Raw genomic sequence first — 22898 nt, forward strand, 5'->3', positions numbered from 1 at the left:
GCGCGCGCAACCCAGGCATTTATATCGTCTCCTACCATATTCACACGGACATAAACGTGTCATAGTATTGGACCACGTCTCGTTTCAGATCTGGGATCACTGGGTAGGAGCGTTGTAGATGTCAAAAAACTGTGTGAGTCACAAGTTATACAGTTACGAGACTATTTTAACAGCAAACGAAATGTTGGGCTTTACAGAACCATCTGTCAAGCGGATCTTTAATACACGCACTTAAATTTGTCCTCAGATGGGGCCTTGAATATCAGGGCAGAAACCATAGAGGAATTAGAAATACAATGGAGGCAGAAAGCCATCCATGGCGAGCACCCCAACACGTTAGATCAGAGTGAAGTGGATAGTGAGGCATCTAATATTTGGCTAAGAAAGGGTGTTCTGTATCCAGAGACGGAAGAATTCGTCATTGCAATACAGGACAAGGTTGTCAGCACCAAGAATGATCGCAAACACGTGTTACATCAAGACGTGGTTGACCGGTGCCGATTATGTGGAGATACCAACGAATTCATCCAGCACATTATTGATGGCTGTCGCGTAATGGCTCAGAGAGAATATACGCACAGACATAATGATGTAGCGGGCATTATAGATCAACAACTTGCCCTAAACCTAGGACTCTTAAAAGAATGGGTGCCCTTCTATAGATACATTCCAATGCCCGTTTTAGAAAGCGAAGATTACATCTTATATTGGGATGTTACTATCCAAACGGATCATTACATCCGGGCCAATCGACCTGACATCGTGATGCGAGAAAAAAAAAAGGTGGAAGAGTCTACATCATCAACGTTGCTTGTCCGCTTAACCGAAATTTGCAGTCAACCTATACAACCAAGATCCACAAGTATAGCGAGTTAAGGCATGAAGTAAAGACCATATGGAGGAATGTGAATCATGCATCCATGCATCCCATTGTGATTTGGGCTACAGGCAATGTGCACGCAAGATGCACTGAACATCTTGAACATTTAGGAGTCAGAAGGGTATTGGCAGCAGCTCAGAAGGCGGTTTTATTAAACACCTGTCGCATTGTAAGAAACTTTCTTGATCATCAGGAAGCGAGCGACTAAAAACCCGTGGAGTGGCAGGTGGTAGCACTAAGAAAGCATCCAGAGGTGACTGTTGTCACTTCCAAAGCTCGTGGCCGCTCGTAATTGTATACCTACAACACCATCGCAGGAGGTTTCAACCATCGTATTAAATTATTTGAATTAAGTTATAACATTCTAATCTCATCAGTCACTTGACTTAGTCCGTGGCTATGATGTATCACCGGGTTTACCCGAGTAAAAGTTAAATAAAAACACATAATAATAATAATGTATTATTGTTACCAACTCCGATCTTTACCGACTTTACCAACTCTACCGACTTTATCAAATTGTACCCAGTTTTACCAAGTGAGTAGCAGGATTTTAGTTCCCGAAAAATAACAATAAGGCAGACAGGGCGCGCTTTTTGACCTTTCATTTTAGTTCCCGGAAGGCTAAAGCAAACAGGGCGCGCTGGAGTAAGTCGGTCGAAATAAAATACACGGCATAAGCAATCTCCCACATCATCTCTCTCTGATAGATGGTTCTACTTGAGCGGTCCATGGATGTCCATGATGCTAGGTGAATGTGGGATGCTTTAATTTAATTAAAAAATTAACATAAAAGAATCTGAAAGATCTGAAGGGAATTTTTAAAATTATGCACAATTAAACATTTTGAAAAAATTACTGATTTTTTGGTATTCAAAGATTAATTTAAGAGCCTATTAATCAAAATTTTAATCATTCTTTTAGTACATAACGATGAAAAAATATAAAATGGTGGAAAATAACAAACATTTTTATTGAAAATTAATACTTTTTTCGTGTTTAAAGATTACTATATATTTTTTGAATCCATTGTTTATTGGTCGAAAATTTATCTTCTCAGTTAAAAAATCATGTTTTTCATTAAAAGTTTAACTCTTTTTGGAAATTTGTTGATTTTGAATTGAAAATTCAACTATTTTATTTATGCTTCGAAATTGTTATTATTCAGTTACAAATTCATCTATTTGGTTGACATTGTTTAAATTTTTGTTTTCAAGTTTGTTGTTTTTTATCAGAAAATTAATTTTCTAGGTTAAAAATTCTTCTTTTTATTGAAAATTAAACTTTTTTTTAAATCCTTTGTTTTTGGGTTGAAAATTGAACTATTTAATTTGTCTATTTAATGAAAATTCATTTTTTGTGTTACAAATGCAAGTACAAATGTAAGTAAGTAAGTCTTAAAATATTCCGATTCTTTTTCGCGGAATTTATAGAAATGTTTAAAAAAAATTTAATATCTTTTTAAATTTTATCAAAGAATTAATACAAAAAAATCCTTTCAAATTTTATTATTAATCTTAAGGATATTCTTTTATTCAAAATCTTTCAAAACCCGATTTTTTAAAATAATTTGTTTACAGTTTTTTTTAAAGTGAAATTGGAAAAATGTATTGAAGTACAGTTCAGTCGAAAGGCTAATTTTAACTTTTGTGTTACGAAAGGTATGAATGTTGATGGTGAACTGGTGGAAATTTAAAATCCTTATTGAAAATGTGTCTTTTTGTTTGTTAAAAATTCAAGTACATATTTGTTAAATTAGCTATTTTTTGGTAGAAAATAAAACTTGTATGAAAATTCGTTTTTTGTATTGAAAATTCAAATATTTGGTTAAAAATTAATTTTTTTATTTAAAATTTTGGATTGAAAAATTGAAGTATTTACCAAGAAATTTTTTTGGTTCAAACTGTAACTATTCTATTTTTTTTATTATTTTAAGATTAATCTTTTTACTTTTTCTTATAGAATATTTAACTATTTCTTGAAAATTCGTCGTTTTATAAATATTTTATAAATATTAGGAAAGCTTTTAAACTTCTAAAATATTTTTAATCACTTTAACACTTCTAAATTCTTCAACACCCAAATTTTTCTTACAATTTTTAAGTCCTAAAATTTTTTTCAATTGCCGAAGATATTATGGATTCTTTCTCAGCATTTTTAGAAATCTTTTAAAATTGTCTCTGACAATTTATTTTTAAAAACAAGAAATCATTTTAAATTTTTGGTATGAATATGATTTTAGTGGATGTTTTCAGTTCGTTATTTGTTGAGATGCCTACAAATGTTGAGCGAAATATAGATTTATTAAGATTTCGAAAGAAAAAGCTTTTTAAGAATTTTAAAAGATTTGAAGATGATAAAAAAGTTTTCTTAAGTTTCCTAACAAAATTTAACATTTTTCTTATTTTTAAAGTTTATTTGAAGAGAATACTTAAAAAGATTCCAAGATTTTTAAAGAAAATTATCAAAATTATCATAAATTAGTTTTGAGAGAATATTCTACAACTTGTTCGAAAAATTACAAAAAATAGCCAAAAAAGATTTTGGAAAGTTTTAATACTGAGAAGATTTTTAAAACATAAAAGAAAATTTAAATTTCTGAAGATTTTTAAATAAAGTTTTGGATTCTATTTCAGAATTTGGACAGGTTTTAAGAAATTAAAAATTTTTTACCTAACATTTCGGGGAAAGTTTTAATTTATTTTTTATTTAAAAAACAAAATTTTTTAATCAAAAATTTTAAAATATTTTGAAACTTTTTAAAACATTAAAAAACTGCGTTGACTCAAGAATCCGGTAAACAAAAGTATCAACACTCAGAAATTTCGGAAAAGTAGACGGTGGTTGTTTAATCTTTTTCTTTAAAATTTTATATACAATATTTCCTAAATTCATATAATTTGATCGAATATTTAATTTGATGTAATATTTAATATTTTACAGACTATGGAAAAATTCTTAAATTAGAAAAGTCCGGAACGATAAAATTCCTGAATTCGCCCAATTTGTTGAAATGATATTGGTAGGGTGGAGGGGAATCTTCGATTCTTGCAGAATTTTAGCACCTCTAGTTCGCAGAACCGGCGGAGAGTTTCCGAGAAATGTGTTTCCTCGCAAAACAAATGCAATATAAATAGATGAGTAGCTCTTTAAAACTGCTTTCTTGGACACTTCTTATATATCTGTATGTATTTAATCTCTCCCTTTTACGGGTTTGAGGGCCTCCGCTCCCTGTACATATATTTACAATTCCATCCTTAGTCTAACTTAACTACTACTTATATTCTAATCTTTCGCATTACGCAGGATAAACAATAGTAACAGTAGTGATATTAATTCCTAAAATGAGCGAGCTTCCAGGGCTTCCGTTTCCTCTTACCATAAAAAAATGCATTTTCCACGATATTGAAAACAATTTTCGTTTTTTATTGTCCCTTTTCAGGATCAACCGTTTGGCTCTGCCCAACTCCCTTGCTTTCCCTTACTTCTTCCAATTTCTTCATCCACATCACTCCCTATCCACTGCCATCCAAGATCCATCTTACACACTCATCCACACTCAACTATCCCTCTTCCTCTCCTATACATCTAATACATGTGCCCATGACTCCATTTCCTATCCACATACTCTGCATAAATTCTCCTCTTCGCCCATCCAATATCTGCATGCTCTCACTCCTTCTCCCATTCTGAACCGTACAACCCTACTCCATTTTTCTTCCTTTTTTATTTTTTGCAGATATTCTGGTTCCGTCAACCCTTTGACCATCATATACCATCAATTGTACCTCGAATCTATAATCTTTGTCCATTTCTCTTCTCCTTGTTTCACCAATAGCTCTAACTCTATGTCCTGCCACTCCATAACCCCTTCTCGAATATTACACACCCTTCTCATTTTTCTCCTTTCTTCCTCCCATTTTGAATTTCCCACATTACCTCTCGCTTCATTGTTCCGAATTTCGCCGAAACATGCTTGTGCAATTCTACTTCCCTCTCCCCTTTTTAGCTTCTCTTCAAACCTCCAGGTCCAGGCTCTCTTAATTTGTCTAGTAACCATATTTTCTCTTCCTAACTCTTCTTTTAACAGAACTGCGCAATTTGAAATAGCCCAGCATGATGGGGTACTTGAAACAGGTTAGCCTTGAAATAGGTACGTCTTTAAAGAGGCAAGTGTTCACTGTAATTGGAATTTTTAAAAGTTTCAGCATGAAAAAGTTTTAATATTAAAATTCCTATGGTGACTAAAAGCTTTATAATTACACATTTTTCCATTTCTAATGGTGAAATTGAAGATAAATCTCGCGGTGAATTTATTTTTTGATATTCGAAAAAAATGTATCAATTTCAACGTTAAATTATAATTTTTTTTTTTTTTGAATGAGAATTTAAATGTTTAGATTTGAATCGATTTGAATCAAAAACGATTTAAATTCAAAAGTTTTAAATGTTAAATTATTCAATTTTGAGAGAATTTAATTGGAAAGAATACAATATCAATCATGTGTATTTTAAATGATTAAATTTTCAAAATTATAATTCTATAATATTCGTTTTGGAACGAATTTTCTCTATTTTCAATATCTTCGTAAAAAAATTGTTGTTCATCATTAGTGTGTTTGGATATCAATTTTATTTATCAAAAGCTTTTCAATTACCCTCGCTCTTGGGGCTTGAGCAAATTGAGCCTTCGTCTGTGCTCAGGTTTAGGTTATGTTCGACATTGAAGTTCGTCAAAAGTCAGACTGCGTGAAACAAACCGCTCCGCTTCACATTTTGGTCAATTTTTTCCCATAAACACAGAATTGAATAAAAAAATTGACTCAAAAAGAAATGTGATATTGATCGTTAAAAATAGCTATTCAATATGAATTGATTATGTGCAACAACATTGAAGTATAGGTTCGTAAACTTTTTTTCCCCAAACCACCCGACTGAGAATCATGATAATTCTCTTTTCATTATTCGTTAAGGTATATTTGTTGTTTTATTTTGTGCATTGACCCACGTCGCGGCTTATCAACTATATGTGGCGTCATAAAAAGATAAAATTATTACGAAGGACAACAATCTACCACTTATTTCAGTTACTGACCAAATAACTCCGTGGCTTTAAGTAGTAATTTGTAACCCGGTGTTTCGAAAGCTTTAGTAAAAAAAGGTGTTTATTTTGTTGAAAAGTATTCCATAAACCAGTATTTTCTTGTATGTTTCAGTTTATTTAATTTACTATCTATCAATTTCGGTAGTGATTATTTGCTTTACATAGTTCTAATTTTTAATTTTATAGTATATTTTGTAGGTATTCAGAAGATAAGAGTATTATTTTGTTTAATGTAAAAATTAATAGCGAATATTTCATTTGAGCTTCATTCATTTCAGAATCTAAAAATCTTCATTATTTCTTCATAAATTTATGAAGATTTATAATCATAGTACATAATTCAGTGTAACTTATTTTATATCGAATTTTTAATTACAGGAGAATTTACCCATCATATATTTCACTTTTACTGAAACTATAATCGGAAGATGGCCCCCATGAGTCATGTGAATACAGGCTACCCTGAGCTCGATGAAAAAATTTTAGAATGGTTCAAATGGAACAAGGTGTATAATTACTATTTTTCAGATAGGATAATTCCTCATTTTTAAGCTAAAAAAAAAACACTTATCTACAAAGTTGGCAATAATTAAACATATTTGTTTAATAGCTATTTTACTTTTTAAGGACACTAAAGCTGATGCAGAGATACAAACCCTAATAAGAAATGGAGAAACAAAAACTTTATCCGAGTTATTCCTGAAGCGACTCGAATTTGGAACTGCGGGAATTCGAGGTCGGATGGGTCCAGGTTTCAATCAAATGAATGATTTAGTAATCATTCAAACTAGCCAGGGTCTTGCGAAATATTTATTAGCGACTTTAAGCGATGTAGAAAATAAAGGAGTAATTTTGGGGTATGATGGAAGGTACAACAGTAAAAGGTAATTTTTAAAAACAATCTTCAACCTTTTCCTTAGGACCTTTTCAGCTTTCAACTGTTATACAGGCTTCTAAGCTTCACACTTGTATTGTTTATAACTTTAACTCAATGAGAAAATTCAACTTATATTTTTGGGTGAATATACTTTTGTTTATTGGAAAGGGTAATATATTTTTGGTTCAAAATTTATCTCATTTAGTTAAAAAAATTCTATAATTTGTTTGAAAATGTAATTATTTTGTTGTAAATGCAACTTCATTGATAAAAACTCTTCTTTTTTTATCAAAAATTCAACTATTTTATTAAAAATTAATTTTTTTTTAGTAGAAGGTTCATCTCATTAGTTGAAAATGTAAATATTTGTTAAAAATTAAAAATTGAACTATTTTGATAAAAATTAGTTTCATGATTGGTTGAGAATAACTTTTTAAAACTGAAAATTTAACTATTCCATGTTTGATTAAAAACGTACCTTTTTCAGTTAAAATTAAAAAAATTTTTGTTAAAATTGTATCTTCTGGAAATTCATCTTTCTTACTAGAAAGTTAATGTTCTTTGTTGAAAATTTATCCCTTTGCTGGAAAATTTAACAATTTTGTTGAAAATAATTTTTATTAAAATTTTTTTTCATCTGAAAATTGAATTACTCTATATTTGGTTTAAAAATTTATCCTGATTCTTCTTGATTTCAAATGATCTTTTTTGTTAAAAATTCATCTTCTCCCATTTGAAATACGAATTTAAACAAAATTTAGCTTCAACACTGTACTCTTTTTTTGAAAATTCACCTTTCATGGTATAAAAGTAATCTTTTTTGGTTGAAAATGAACTTTTTCAATGAAAATTCAACTATCTTCTTAAAAATTATCCTTTTTATCTGAAAAATTTAAATATTTCATTGAATTGTAATCTTTTTTGTTTGACAACTTGATAATTTGATTGAAAATACATTTTCACATGCTGTAAATTTAGCAATTTTATCTAATTATTTTTGGAAAATTTAACTATTTTGTTTGTAACCCTCCTTGGTTGCAAATTATTTTTTCTGTGTTGTAAAGTTTGTTAAAAATTCCACTTTCATAAAAAAAAATTCGTCTATTTAGCTTGAAAATTTTACTATTTACTGGAAAACTTATCTCTTTTACTTGAAACTTTATCTATTTCGTTGTTAATCTAAATTTTTAATTAAAAATGTTTTTTTTTTTTTTGAAAATTCATTTTGTTTTTGTGTTAAACATTACTCTTTGGCCAGAAAATCTTTTTTAAGTGATTCTTATTGAATTCAACATGTTATCCGACTTTAGCCAACAGCTTCGTTACTTTCGCCTACTTTTTAGCTACTTTTTTAGTCAAGTGATATAAAAAACTGATCGTACTAACAAATTTCATTTTTTTTAATGAAAGAAATTTATGCATGAAGAAACTTGTCGATCTAAAAAAGAGAAATCAACGAAAATAGAACAGTCAATGGATTTCTTAAAAAATATCAAAGTAAAAAGGCGTGTATTATAAATATTTTTAAATTACACATCCGTCACGTTTTCGAGCCCATAAAGTTAAGAAAATAACTATTTTCGTTGAAGATATTATTTAAAACATAGTTCAATATTTCAGACATCACACTTTTTCCCCTATTCTCCTCTTTTTATTTTAAATTCCTCTTTTTCCCATGCTTGCATGAAACTTTCCTTTTTTTTTGTTTTTCGCCTAAATGTAAACTGAATTAATAATTGATCTGCTTTGTTAAAAATTAATTTTTTTTTGTTAAAAATGTATCTGTTTGGTTAAAAATGTAACTACTTGGTATACCATTAACTTTTTGGAAAAATCATATTTTCGTTTTGAAAATTCAACTGTTTTGTAGAACGTTCGCCTTTTTAGCTTTAAAATTCAGCAATTTGGTAGAGAATTCAACTATTTTGTCGAAAATTTTAATTTTCGATGTCAAGATTTATCGTTAATTTTTCTGTTTACTGCTTCAATCAATATTATTAGAATAATGATTATTCTTAAGATTGTGAAAAAAATGCACTCTAGCTCCTCTTGATTTTTCATAACCTTAAGAATAATCAATATTCTAATAATATTGATTGAAGCAGCAGACAGAAAAATTAACATCAAAAATTATTTTATTGAAAGTTTGTTAAAAATTCATTATTTGGTGGAAGATTCATCAATATACTTGAAAATTCCTCTAGTTGCTCAAAAATTTAACTATATGGTTGAAAATGATCTTTTTTTTTTGAAAATGTAATTTTTTTGTAGCTTATTCGCCTATTTTAACATGAAAATTCAAAAATTTGCTACACATTTTTTTCTTTCTTGACTGAAAATTCTTGTTTGGTTGAAAGTTAATTTTGGATTAAATATTTCTCTTTTTAGGAAAAAAAAATCATCTTCCTTGCTTGAAAATGAACTATTTGAGTAGGAAATTTAGCTGTCTTCTAAATAACTTGTCTTTTTTATTTGACCGGGACATCCTAAAGAAATCCTTAGAATGTAACTTTTTTATGTCTTTAAAAGGTCCTCAGGACCTCTTCAAGAAGTCCGTGAAAAGACGTTCATAGCACAACTTTAGGGCTTGTGTGCCCATTGGATTGCTTCAAAATGCCTGTTTGTAGGTTGAAAACTCAACTATTTGTTTTAAATTTCTACTTTTTTGTTGAAAGTTCGTATTTTTACTTAAAATTTCAACTGTTTGGTTGTAAATGCAACCGTTTGTTTGAAAAATCAAAATTCATCTTTTTAGATTGAAAACTCAACTATTTTGGCGAAAATTCGAATCTATACTGGAAAGTTTTAATAGTTGGTCGTTAATGCACCTTTTCGGTTGAAAATTCAACAATTTGTTTAAAAATTAAATTTTTGTCTTGAAAATTCATCATTTCGGGCTTATAAGATGAAACTTTTTAGCTTTAAATCTGTTTTGATCCGAAATTCAACTATTTTGTAGAGAATTCAATATTTTTCAACTTTAAATCTATAAAGTGTACGTGTTTCATATTTAATTCAATATAGTACCTGCATTCATGTTATTTCCTACATTTGACGTACAATTTTTGTGATCAAAGTTATATACATGCAGAATAATAAAAAAAAATTAATTTTAAATAGGTTATTTTTCTGTTTAAAATATTTCGCACACTTCTTGGTTATTAAACCAAAACTAAAATTTTCATTGATTTTAAAAGGCTGCTTTATTCAACATTTATTTTATATTTTTGTGGACATTTTTTCTTCGGATTAATTTTCTTTGTTGGTTTTGATTCAAGATTGCTTCCAATAAAATGTTCTTCTTTGTAGATTTGCAGAGTTGACGACCGCAATCTTCATGAATCTGAAAATAAAAGTCTACATGTACTCGAAAGTTTGCCCAACGCCTTTCATTCCATATGGAGTTTTAAAATACAAATGCGCAGCCGGTGTTATGTTTACTGCGTCACATAATCCAAAAGAAGACAACGGCTACAAAGTCTACTGGGAAAATGGGGCCCAAATTATTCCCCCACACGACAAAGGAATCCAAAAGTGCATCCTGGAAAGTCTTGAGCCTCTAAATTCCTCTTGGAACACGACACGACTTTATCAGAGTTCTCTTTTCGTAGACCCCTTGGATGAAGTCGTGAAGTCTTATTTTGAGGATCTCAAAGACGGCGTTCTGTATCCGGAGACTAATAAGAACTCCATTTTAAAATTTACGTACACTGCCATGCACGGAGTAGGATTGACTTACATGACTACTGCCTTTGAAACTGCAAATTTTAAGGTATTTTGTAGCCATGTTTTAATTATAATTTATTAGAATCAAGTTTAGTCATTCTCGATACAATTTGTAAATAGTCTAATTATATTATACCATGTCAACATTTATTTCATTAATTCAATAATTTTTTATTTATTTATATGAATAAGTTATAAATAAACAATAAATAGTAAATTATAAATAACAAATACAGGTACAAAATTGATATTGCAAAATATTTCACAAAGATTGCGTAAAGATTTCGGTAAGATTTCATAGGTTTCGCTAAGATCTCTGATAGATTTAAAAGATTTTACAAAGAATTCAATGATTTGCGAAAGATTTGAACCAGATTTTTGATAAATGTCACAACAAACTTCAATGATTTCTCAAAGATTTCACAAGGATTTCAATAATTTCACAAATATTGCCAAATATTTCAAATATTTCGCAAAGGTTTCTAAAGATTTTACGAAAATTGCACAAATATTACAATAATCTCCTAAAGATTTCAAAATTTTACAAAGCACTTAAATATTTCGCAAAGATTTTGGATAGATTTAAAAGATTTTACAAAGACTTAATTTATTTCCGAAAGATTTCAATGATTTGGCAAAGAATTCGGATAGATTTTACATAGATTTCACAAATATTTTAATTATTTCTCAAAGATTTCAAAAAGGTTTGAACAATTTCATAAATATTGCAAGACATTTCAAAGATTTCACAATGTTTTCCAAATATTTCAATAATCTCCCAAAAAATTCAAACATTTTACAAAACACTCAAATATTTCACAAAGATTACGGATAGATTTAAAATATTTTACAAAGACTACAATGATTTCCGAAAAATTTCACAAAGATCAAAATAAATTTTTGCAAATATGTCGGATAGATTTTACATAGATTTCACAAATCTTTTAATGTTTTCTCAAAGATTTCAAAAAGATTTTAATAACTTCACAAATATTTCAATGATTTCTCAAATCTTTCAGAAATTTTACAAAGCATTCAAATATTTCACAAAGATTTCGGATAGATTTAAAAGATTTTACAAATACTTTAATTATTTCACAAAGCTTTCAGATAGATTTCAAATATTGAACAAAGATTTCTGATAGATTTAAAAGATTTCACAAAAACTTCAATGTTTTCCCAAAGATTTCAGAAATATTTCAGTAATTTCACAAATATTGCCAGACATTTCATAAATATTTTGCGAAGATTTCCAAACATTTCGGAAAGATTTTAAAGACTGTACAAAGATTTCAAAGATTTCGGATAAATTTAAAATACTTCACAAATACTTAAATTATTTCACCAATGTCACAAAGATTTTGGATAAATTTCACAAAGATTTCGGATAGATTTTACAAAGATTTCGGATAGAGTTAAAAGATTTCACAAATATTTCAATAATTTCCCAAAGAGTTCTGAAATTTTACAAAGCATTCAAATATTTTACAAAGATTTCGAATAGATTTAAAAGATTTCACAAACACTTCAATGATTTCCCAAAGATATCAGAAATATTTCAATAATTTCACAAATATTTCAATGATTTCTCAATGATTTCACAAAGATTTTAATAACTTGACAAATATTTCAATAATTTCCCAAATCTTTCAGAAATTTTACAAAGCATTCGAATATTTCACAAAGATTTCAGATAGATTTAAAAGATTTTACAAATACTTTAATTATTTCACGAAGCTTTCAGATAGATTTCAAATATTGAGCAAAAACTTCAATGTTTTCCCAAAGATTTCAGAGATATTTCAATAATGTCACAAATATTATCAGACATTTCATAAATACTTCACAAAGATTTCTAAAAATTTCGGAAAGACTTCAATGATTTCCCAACGATTTCGCAAAAATCAAAAATATTTCCCAAAGATTTCTAAATATTTCAGAAAGATTTCAATAATTTAACAAACATTGCCAGACATTTCATAAATATTTCGCAAAGATTTCCAGAAATGTCTGATAGATTTTTAAGATTGTACAAAGATTTCAATGTTTTCCCAAAAATTTCGGATAAATTTAAAATACTTCCCAAATACTTCAATTATTTCACCAATCTCACAAAGATTTTAGATAGATTTCACAAATATTTCGGATAGAGTTAAAAGATTTCATAAATATTTCAATGATTTCTCAAAGATTTGACAAAGATTTTAATAACTTCACAAATATTTCAATAATTTCTCAAATCTTTCAGAAATTTTACAAAACATTCCAATATTTCACGAAAATTTCGTATAGATTTAAAAGATGTTACAAATACTTTAATTATTATACTTTACTTATACTTATACCTTAAGTCATCAAAATGACCGAATTTTTTATTTTCTTAACTTAAAACTTGCATAATTTTTAATTGTAAATTAAAAAAATTAAAAACTTTTGAAATCTTCCAACTTTAAAGATTTTCAATTCAATTTCTACCATTTTGAAGAGTGTCATTTGAAATTTCTCAAATTTCGAATATTTATTGAGAATTGCAAAATAATATTTTTAATGTACTTTTGAACTTTTTTTTTAGGAATATGTAGTTCAATTTTCAATGTGTCCAATTGAAAGATTTTAATGATTTAAAGATGTTAAAGACTTTACAGAGATTTCAAAGATTTCGGATAAATTTAAAATACTTCACAAATACTTAAATTATTTCACCATAGTCACAAAGATTTTGAATAGATTTCACAAAGATTTCGTAAAGATTGAATATAGTTCGCAAATATTTCTAAAGATTTCACAAATATTTTAATAATTTCCCGAAGATTTCAGAAATTTGACAAAGCATTTAAATATTCCACAAAGATTTCGGATAGATTTAAAAGATTTCACAAAAACTTCAATGATTTCCCAAAGATTTCATAAATATTTCAATAATTTCATAAATATTGCCGGACATTTTATAAATATTTCGCAAATATTTCTAAAAATGTCGGAAAGATTTTAAAGATTTCAATAATTTCACAAACTTAAAACACAAATTTAAAATACTTCACAAATACTTCGATTATTTCACCAATGTCACTAAGATTTTGGATAGATTTCACAAGGATTTCGGATAGAGTTAAAAGGTTTCATAAATATTTTAATGATTTTCCAAAGATTTCGCAAAGATTTCAGATAGAATCAAAAGATTTCACAAAGGCATGCATTTTTTCTCCAAGATTTCACAAAGATTTAAATAATTTCACAAATATTACTAAATATTTCTAAAGTATTCATAAAGACTTCAATGATCATTTGATTTCAGATGGGTGGGGGGAATCAAAACCTTGCCCCCCCCCCCCCTGGTCGATTTACTTTTATAACAAAAATCTTGTGTTTAGCCTTTCATTGTCGTTGAGGAACAAAAGGATCCAGACCCCGAATTTCCTACAGTAAAATTTCCCAATCCAGAAGAAGGAAAAAGTGCTTTGAATCTGAGCATCGAGACTGCGAATAGAAACGCTTCTACAATTATTTTAGCGAACGATCCCGACGCAGATAGACTCGCGTGCGCTGTTAAAGGCAAAAAGTAAATAAAAAATACTCATAATTAAAAATCGAGGGGTTAACCACACTCGAATTTCGAGTTTACATCTGATCAAGATTATAATCATTTCAAAAGATTTAACAAAGATTTTACAAATATATAAAAAAAAACTCGCGAAGGCTTGGACACCAGATTTCATATAAGTTTAGATAAATTATATTCTTTTTCAGCAACGAGTGGAAAATTTTTTCTGGAAATGAACTCGGTGCCCTCTTAGGATGGTGGATGTTACATTCTTTTCGAGTCAGGTATCCTGGAAATAACATAGCTGATGCCTGCATGATGGCTTCAACAGTGTCGAGTAAAATTCTCCATTCAATGGCTAAAAAAGAAGGGTTTCAATTCGAAGTAAGTACAAAAATTACTTAATACTTATTTTTAATTCACTTTTAGTCTATTTTGATAGATCTTTTTTTATATGTATGGGTGGCTGCGTGTCTATATTAAAGTCACTATTGATAGGAACAATTTATTTTTTTCAAAAGCATTTTGAAATACGTGTTTTTTTTTATTCAAAATATTTGTGGGCGTTAGGGTAAGCAATTTTGAAAGTACTTAAGCGTTAAAATATACCTTTCATGTCTTTTTAAGCAATATTTTCAGAATCTGCATTTGCGAACCCATTTTCATAGAAATGAGTATTATAACGTTTTTGGTATCGCTGAATCCGAATTTGATAACAGAATGTCTAAATTTGAGTTATTTAATCCAATATGGTGTATTAAACTTTTAAAAATGGTCTCAATTGTATGAAAATGGGAATCGTAACGTTTTTGGAAGTAGTGTTCTAAAGGGTTAAAGGGCTCGGAGAAACTTTTACGTGCATGCGAATATGGTCGACTTTTATGTACTTTGAGAATCTAATGAGCGTTTATAAGCATTTTGTATTAGGATTTAAAATGTCGTATATTATTCGCATTAAACAGTGCCTTAATCAAGGTTGATGCAATATCCCAATTTCTAAATTCTTCTAGGTATAAAACCAACCATACACCCAGAACATTAATAATATTAGTGCAAAATAAATTTTGTTTCTGGATACATTTTTATCACTTTTTAGTTGAGTTTTCAACTCAAAAAGATCAATTTTGAACTTGCGAAATTCATTCTTAACTAAAATGATGACTCTCCAACCAAAAATATGAATTTTTAACCAAATAGTCGAATATTAAACGCCAAAGATTAATTTTCTACCAAAAAGGACTCATTTTCAACAAAGTACATGAATTTTCATCTAAAAGAGGTGAATTTTCAGCCAAAATTAGAATAGTTTAAATGTTAGAAAAATAAATGCTTAACCAGCAAAAAAATGAATTTTTAACAAAATCGTTTTTTTTTTATCAAACAAATGATTTGTTAACCAAATATAGAAGAATTAAATTTTTAGTTAAAATTATAAATTTTCAACAAAAAAAATGAATTCTTAACAAAACAATTCAATTTGAACCCCAAAAGATGAATATTCTACCAAAAAAGGTACGGTTTAAATAAAATATATAAATTTTCAACTAAGAACGATAAATTTACAAACCAAAAACTAGAATAGTTCAATTTGCATTTAGAAAAGTACATTTTCAAGTCAAAATTAAAGTTATATCTTCAGTTAAAAAATTCACTTTCAACTAAAAAGAAACATATTTTTAACTAAATATTTTTTTCAACAAAAGAAAATAATTTTTAACTAAAACTATAATAGTCTACAAAACAGAACGTATTTTAAAGAAAAAGATTATATTTGTATCAAAAAAGGTACATTTTCCTATAAAAATGGAATATTTATAGTGAATTTTCGACTAAAATTAGAAATCTTTAACCAAATACATGAATTTTCAAATAAAAATATAAAGTTTCTACCAAGAATTAAGTACTTAAATTTTCAGTCAAATAAATTTCCAACCAAAAAAGAAACGAATTTTGAACCAAATAGTTCAATTTTTCCACCACAGAAATAAATTTGTAACAAAAAATATTAAGTCTTCTACCAAAAAAAGACAAATTTGCAACAAATAGTTGAATTTTACTTAAAATAGATCAATTTTCAACTAAAAATTGAATTATTACATTTTCAGTAAAAAAAACTTAATTTTCAATAAAATCAAACTAAATTTTCAATAAAAAAGTCTACTTTCAACCAAGAAGATTAAATTTCTATCAACAAAGATAAATTTTTTAACAAAAATAGAAGTAACATTTTCAGTTAAATTAATTCTAAATAAGAAAAAAACTAATTTTCAACCAAAAAGACCAATTTTCAACCAATAAGATGAATTTTCTACAAAAATAGATCAATTTTGAACCAAACATGTACGAGTTCAATTTTCAGTTAAAACGATTTTCAATTAGAAAACATAAGTTTCAGCAAAATAATTAAATTTCAAACAAAAAAGAGGGGTTTCAAATAAAATGACGAATCTTCAACTAAATAATTAAATTTTTAACAAAGTAGTTCCACTTCTAGCTATGTAGTTGAATTTTCACCAAAAAAGGATGAATTCTTAACAAAAAACTTGATATTTGATATTTCAACTGAAAAGGATTTTAATTTTATATAAGAAATAGTTAAATTCAACCAAAAAGGATGAATTTTCAATCAAATAGTTGCGATTTCTAACCATAATAATAAAATTAACTTCAACTTTAGTTTTTCTAATTTCCCTAACTCTATCAGGTTTTCGTGGATATTCCCCGATTTTCTGTAATTTAAAAAAGTATATGTTTATTTCACTCTAGAACGTTTTTATAAAAAAACGTGTAGTAATTAGAATATATATTTGTTTAAACAGTAAACACTTTAAAATCTCTTAAATGCTCTATAAATTCTCTGTTCAAGTCTAAATTCTGAGCATATTCTCGAGAGAATTTGCTTAACATAAGTTTTTAGGAATTTAAGAACTCTATTTGAAAGTCGCTTAATTCAAATATAGAATACAAATTTCTAAATTCAAAATAGCTAATTCAATACGTGAATTAAGAATTTAACCCTATGTATTTTAAACATTAAACAGTGAAATTAATTCAATTTTAAAAATGTATGTATAAGTAAAAATTCGTAAATTTTCTCAAGAGTCAAGAGTTTTCAAATTTAAATCTTTCAAATTAAAAAAAATTCAAATGTAAATCATCGAAATTACCACATTTTTAAGTTTAAAACTTGCATACCTTATAATTGATATTTTGGAAAATTTTAAACTTCAGTTTTAAAGATTTATATTTCAAAATTCTACAGTCTACAATTTTGAAGAGTTAAAATAGAAAATTCTGGAATTTTCAAGATATAAAATTGAAAATAATTCAAGTTTTAAGATTTTCGAATGAAGATTCATTAATCCGCAATTCTTGTAGTTTAAAATGATGTAATTTTTAACGTTTTCTTTGATATTATGTAGCTCGATTTTAATGTCTTAAAATGGAAAATTTTCAAGTTTTGTTTATTTTTTATTAAAGGCTCTTCAATATTTAATTTATATAATATAAAACGGTGCAATTTTGAATGTTTTTTTTATAAAGATTTGAATTTTGATTAACATAAAAAAGTTCAATTATGAAGATTTAAAATTGAAGTTTATTCAGTTTTAAAGATGAATAAATACAAATTCTTGAATTTTGTCAAGTGTCAATAGTTTTTAAATCTAAATATTCAAAATTGAAGAAATTACAAGTATAAGTCATCAAAATGGCCGAATTTTTTATTTTCTTAACTTAAAACTTGCATAATTTTTATTTGTAAATTAAAAAAATTAAAAACTTTTGAAATCTTCCAACTTTAAAGATTTGCAATCCAATTTCTACCATTTTGAAGAGTGTCATTTGAAAATTCTCAAATTTCGAATATTTATGGAGAATTGCAAAATAATATTTTTAAAGTACTTTTGAACTTTTTTTTAGGAATATGTAGTTCAATTTTGAACGTATACAATTGAAAATTCTTCAATTTTTAAGATCAACAATAATTAAAGATACATTAATCTGGAATGTTTTTTTAGTTTAAAATAATGTAATGCCCTTTAAATATGTGTTAGGTTACAATTTAAATATTTACCCGATGAGTGTCTAATTTACCTGCAGCGTGCAATGACACCTAATAAAAATACATAAAACTTGAACACGTTTTATATTAGTTTAAAGGTAAATCTTTTAATATTTAAAGTTGATACTTTAGACAAATGTGATACTTATGTTTCTTTTTTAGTTATAGAAGATATATATTTGTTGGTTAAAAGTACAACAAATCCCCAAAAACTGATTAAATTTTCATCACACGTCCTAAAAAAGTGGGAAACTTTGTAATTTAAAATTCTCTTATGTTTGAGTGCGACAATAGTTCGAATTTTCATTTTATAAACCTTGCTTTCTAAAATTCTTCTCAGACTCAGCTTATTACCTTATTTAACACTCTTATGCATTTCTTCAATGTTATCATAAAGAAGAAATTTGCCAAATATTAAAACAATGAAATGAATATTCGCAAAGATATTGTACGGGGAAGTAAAGATTATCCTTATATGGAGAAATACTCGTATATTCATGTTTGTTTAATTTTTAGGAAACTCTGACAGGATTTAAGTGGATGGCAAACAAAGGTATCGAATTGATGAGAGAAGGAAAACACGTTCTCTTTGCCTACGAAGAAGCCATTGGTTTCATGTGTGGTTCGAAAGTCCTCGACAAGGATGGCATCAGTGCAGGAAGTCGACTTGCTGAAATGGCTGCTTATCTAGAAACCTTGGGCCTTTCTCTCGAGGATAAATTAAAAGAAATATACGCAGAGTATGGACACCATATCAGCGAAAATTCTTATTGGATTTGCCACGAGCAGGAGACTATCAAAAATATTTTCGAGCGACTCAGGAACTACAATGGAAATTCGAAAGAGGTGAGTTAGATTTATAATATAATTTTCTGTCGAATAAATTCTTTTTTTCAATTATCTGATTCTTGGAAAATTCAATAAAATGTTCTGTCTACAACGCTGATATATAAAAATATGTGAAAGAATCCTAATTTTGAAAAGAACCTTATTTCGTTTAGTATCCATCCAGTATTCTTGGAGGAAAATATCCAATAATTGGTGTAAGAGATCTAACGACTGGTTATGATAACACAAAGCCTGGCAATAAGGCAGTTTTGCCCACCTCAAAATCCTGTCAGATGATTACATTCACTTTTAAAAATGGCCTCGTTACAACAATCAGAACGAGCGGTACGGAACCTAAAATTAAATACTACAGTGAACTCTGCGGCTCTCCAGACCAAAAGTAAGCAATATTTAGATAATACAGAAATTAAACAAGAACTATTAATTTTATTTATATCCTTTTCCATAAATTCGATTCTTTTGTCTTTTTTTCGATGAAAAAATACTATTTTTATATAAATTCTAAAACATTTATTTCATATTTTAATATTATTGCTTTTTCAGAGATTTAAGTGTCTTGAAAAATACTTTGAAAGAGATGGTCAGTGCTATAGAATCGGAATTTCTTCAACCGGAAGTTAATTGCCTTATACCTCGTAGTGGATAAGAATAGCTTGAGGCAACAAATCCTCTGTTATAGAAGTTTTTATTCAAGAATTTCGCTTACATTCTATTTCTTAAAAGAGATTCTTTGTTATCGTTATCTCTTTTCAATTGAGAATCTAATTCATTGAAAATGTTTGTTGAATCAAGTTATCTACTACCAAATTCGCTCTATCATTCCGTTTTTTACACGAATTGATTATTTTTCTATAAATTGTTGTATATTCGTAAGTCCAGGTAGGATTCTATAAAATTTGTAAAGAAATAAAAAAGCTAAATATTAGTGTGCAACTTGTATTTCATTATATGTTTTGTTATTCAAATTAACAGTCTTAAGTTTAAATAACATGTAGATAAAAATATTAAGTTTTCACTTTTAAGCATAGAAATTAACAGGAGATAAAGTAATTTTATTGTAGTAATAGTTTATTGCATTGTTTCTAAAACTAAACAAAAAACTGTAAGTTATGTCGATTTATTTTTACTTAAAGTATTATTTTGTTTATAGGAAACTACTAACGGGATTTTAATGGATTGAAAACAAAACTGACTCGATGAAGAATATAAGAAGATTTGAAACGTGAATTACAAAACGCAATAGCAAGTAATAATATATGAATTTTCAGAATTGAATCTTGAAAAAAATTATTTGATATATGAAAAATAAACTTTTTTTTTTAAACGTAACATTTAAAAGGCAAAAACGTTAAATTTTAAAAAGTTGATACCATTTTTTTAAACTAATTATATATTTAACTTTTCTTTGGGATTGTTTTTTTCTTAAATTCACCGGGAGAGTTGAAAAAGGTTAAATAATAAGAAAATAGAGGCGATTTTTCTGGAAATTCAACAAGTCGTTTTTCTCAAGGAGGACACTTTTTCGTATTTTTTTAGATATAAATGTATACTAGGGCGATTTTCTTGAGATGTACAAAGAATATTTTTAAATTTATTCAATTGCTTTTTTTCTAAGTTATACATTTCGATATTGAAATTTCTTCAGTTTTAAGCATAAAAAAGGTCATTGTTTTGTAATTAGACAAAAATTTCATACTATTTAAAGCTTTTCCTAATTGTAATTTTTTTCATTATTAACGTTTTTAGCGTTTAAACGCGGTTTTCATAAGAACAGAATAATTAAAATGAAATACGCTGCTAACTTAATTTTGATTGTCCATCAGATATTCAGGTTTCACAAAACTTCAAATTATTTCAGAAGATATTTTTGGGTTTTTGAAAATTGATAGTCAACAAGAGATTTTGAACAATTTTATAAAAGTTTTGATTTGTGTTTAAAAATATTTCATGAGATATTACAAAAATTCTTAAAGTTTCAAGCGGTGTCAAAAGATATCAAGGGATTTCAAGAGATTTCTAGAGACACAAAAGTATTTTAAAAGATTTTAAAGATTTTCAAAGTATTTCAAAATATGATAAGGGATTTTCAAAGAATTTCAGAGGATTTCCAGGGTATGCAGAATAGTTTAAAAGATTTCAATGGAATTTAAAATGTATGGAAAACTAAACAAATCTATGGAATTCTGCGGGTTTTCACAATCTTCCAATTAAAGTAGTTAAAAGTACTTGAAATTAGTTTAAGAAATTTTATGGATTTTCAGAGAAATCTATAATATTTCATGAAATTTTTCAAGAGTTCATGGAAATAAAAATTTGTAAGTTTAGAAGGCTTTAAAAGAGTTCAAGTGTGGTCAACACCTTATTTAATATTAAGATATTTTAATATAAATAAATATTTATTACTATCGTTTTCATACACCTTGAAAAATTAAAGATCTTATTATGGTCCTATATTTTTACAGGGATTTTTACGGTTTATTCTTGGATTACAAAAATTGTACACGGTAATTGATAGAAGTTAAAAAATTAGAAATCAAGTTGAAAGTTTTTTCATTTAAAGGAATCAAATAAAAACTGAACTGCTAATTAAATCACTCAAAGTGAAATTTTTAATATTAAACTTTCGAAATTGATTCCCAAAGAAATTTTAATACAAATGCTCAATAATTTATACACATAAAATGTAAGATTTAGAATATTATGAACAATTTTTAAAAGACGTTAAACTACAAAATTTGAAATTTGAAACATTTATAAATCGAACAATTGAAAGATTTTTGGTCAAAAAATATTAATCCACGTTATCATTTTCAGTGCTGCAAATTAAAGAATGATGCAAATAATTTTCTTAATGCTGAAAAAAATATAATTTCAAAGTCATTTTAAGCTAGAAACATTAAAAATAAACGAATTTAAATTTCGTTTAAGACTATACATTCTTTTTCAATTAGAAGTTAAACTTTTTTAATTCGTTTGAAATCAATAATTTTTCATTAATTTAATTTAAAACTCACAAAATGGCAATTGTTCAGGAGAGTGAAAAAACATCGTGCAAAATCGAAATCGTAATTTAACAAACAAAAATCTACTTCCAAGCTGATGTATTGCTTCATCGATACCAATAAAGTACAGTTGAAAAGAAGCTTCCTGTTATGAGAAAATATTGTTCAAAGATGATCATGTCGCGTTGACACTTTTTCTACAGTGTCCAAGGCAAATTTAAACAGTGATATGAAATTAAATACTCCATTAAAAAATCATAAGCTAAATAAAAGGGTGTACGAAAATTTGATAAAAAAATCAATTCCGAAAAAATTAAGTTTTTATTTTGAGTTCAAAATTTCATAGTAGTTTGGTCACATAAAATTTTTATTTTTAATGTATATTCAAATTTAGCTTCCAGGAATTGCTACCAAAAAAACACGATATTGAAAAAATTTGTTTAACACGAAGTGTATTTAAATTTTTGAGATTTTTCTAGCAAAAACTTAATCTTTGCAAAATTGTCAGTTAACTCCTTTGGTCTTATGATTTTTATGTATAAATCAAAATAAAAAATGCAACAAAATGAAACATTTGGAAGTCTAACGTTCAAAGTTTAAATTTATTTTTCTTAAATTTTATCGATTTAATGCTTTCTATATGAAAAAATGTACTTTCAAACTATTTAGTTTTGCATATTTAAAACCTTTTAAACAATTTGTGCAAATGATTTGAAATGGAATGACAACGTTTAATTATGAATCTATTACTTTGAAATTATGTTAAACTTAACAATAGTTTATAAATTTTCAATCGGATGTTTACATTTGTTCAACTTTTGTGGATTTCGAATTAGAGTTCATCAATTTAAAAATA

General features: G+C 27.3%; 1 protein-coding gene across 6 annotated transcripts in view; it reads left to right on the forward strand.

The window, feature by feature from the left end:
- Positions 1-4924: 4924 nt before the first annotated feature.
- The window catches only part of LOC117178061 (glucose 1,6-bisphosphate synthase), a 22012-nt gene continuing 4038 nt past the window's right edge, over positions 4925-22898 (forward strand). Inside the window, exons 1-10 of one of the 6 annotated variants that reach the window (XR_004467795.1) lie at positions 4925-5049; positions 6363-6490; positions 6612-6868; positions 10171-10633; positions 13959-14146; positions 14335-14512; positions 18708-19037; positions 19193-19419; positions 19584-19919; positions 20191-20286. Coding sequence is in view for 1 of the 6 variants with exons in the window: in XM_033369276.1 (XP_033225167.1) it covers positions 6413-6490; positions 6612-6868; positions 10171-10633; positions 13959-14146; positions 14335-14512; positions 18708-19037; positions 19193-19419; positions 19584-19686 (1824 nt within the window). In the remaining 5 variants the exon portion in view is untranslated. Of the gene's footprint in view, positions 5050-5586; positions 5783-5950; positions 6042-6360; positions 6491-6611; positions 6869-10170; positions 10634-13958; positions 14147-14334; positions 14513-18707; positions 19038-19192; positions 19420-19583; positions 19974-20190; positions 20287-22898 lie in introns of those variants that run through there. The other 5 variants (XR_004467794.1, XR_004467796.1, XR_004467797.1 and 2 more) reach the window with 5 other exon arrangements.

Source organism: Belonocnema kinseyi, chromosome 8 (genome assembly GCF_010883055.1).
Source record: "Belonocnema kinseyi isolate 2016_QV_RU_SX_M_011 chromosome 8, B_treatae_v1, whole genome shotgun sequence".
Taxonomy (NCBI): domain Eukaryota; kingdom Metazoa; phylum Arthropoda; class Insecta; order Hymenoptera; family Cynipidae; genus Belonocnema; species Belonocnema kinseyi.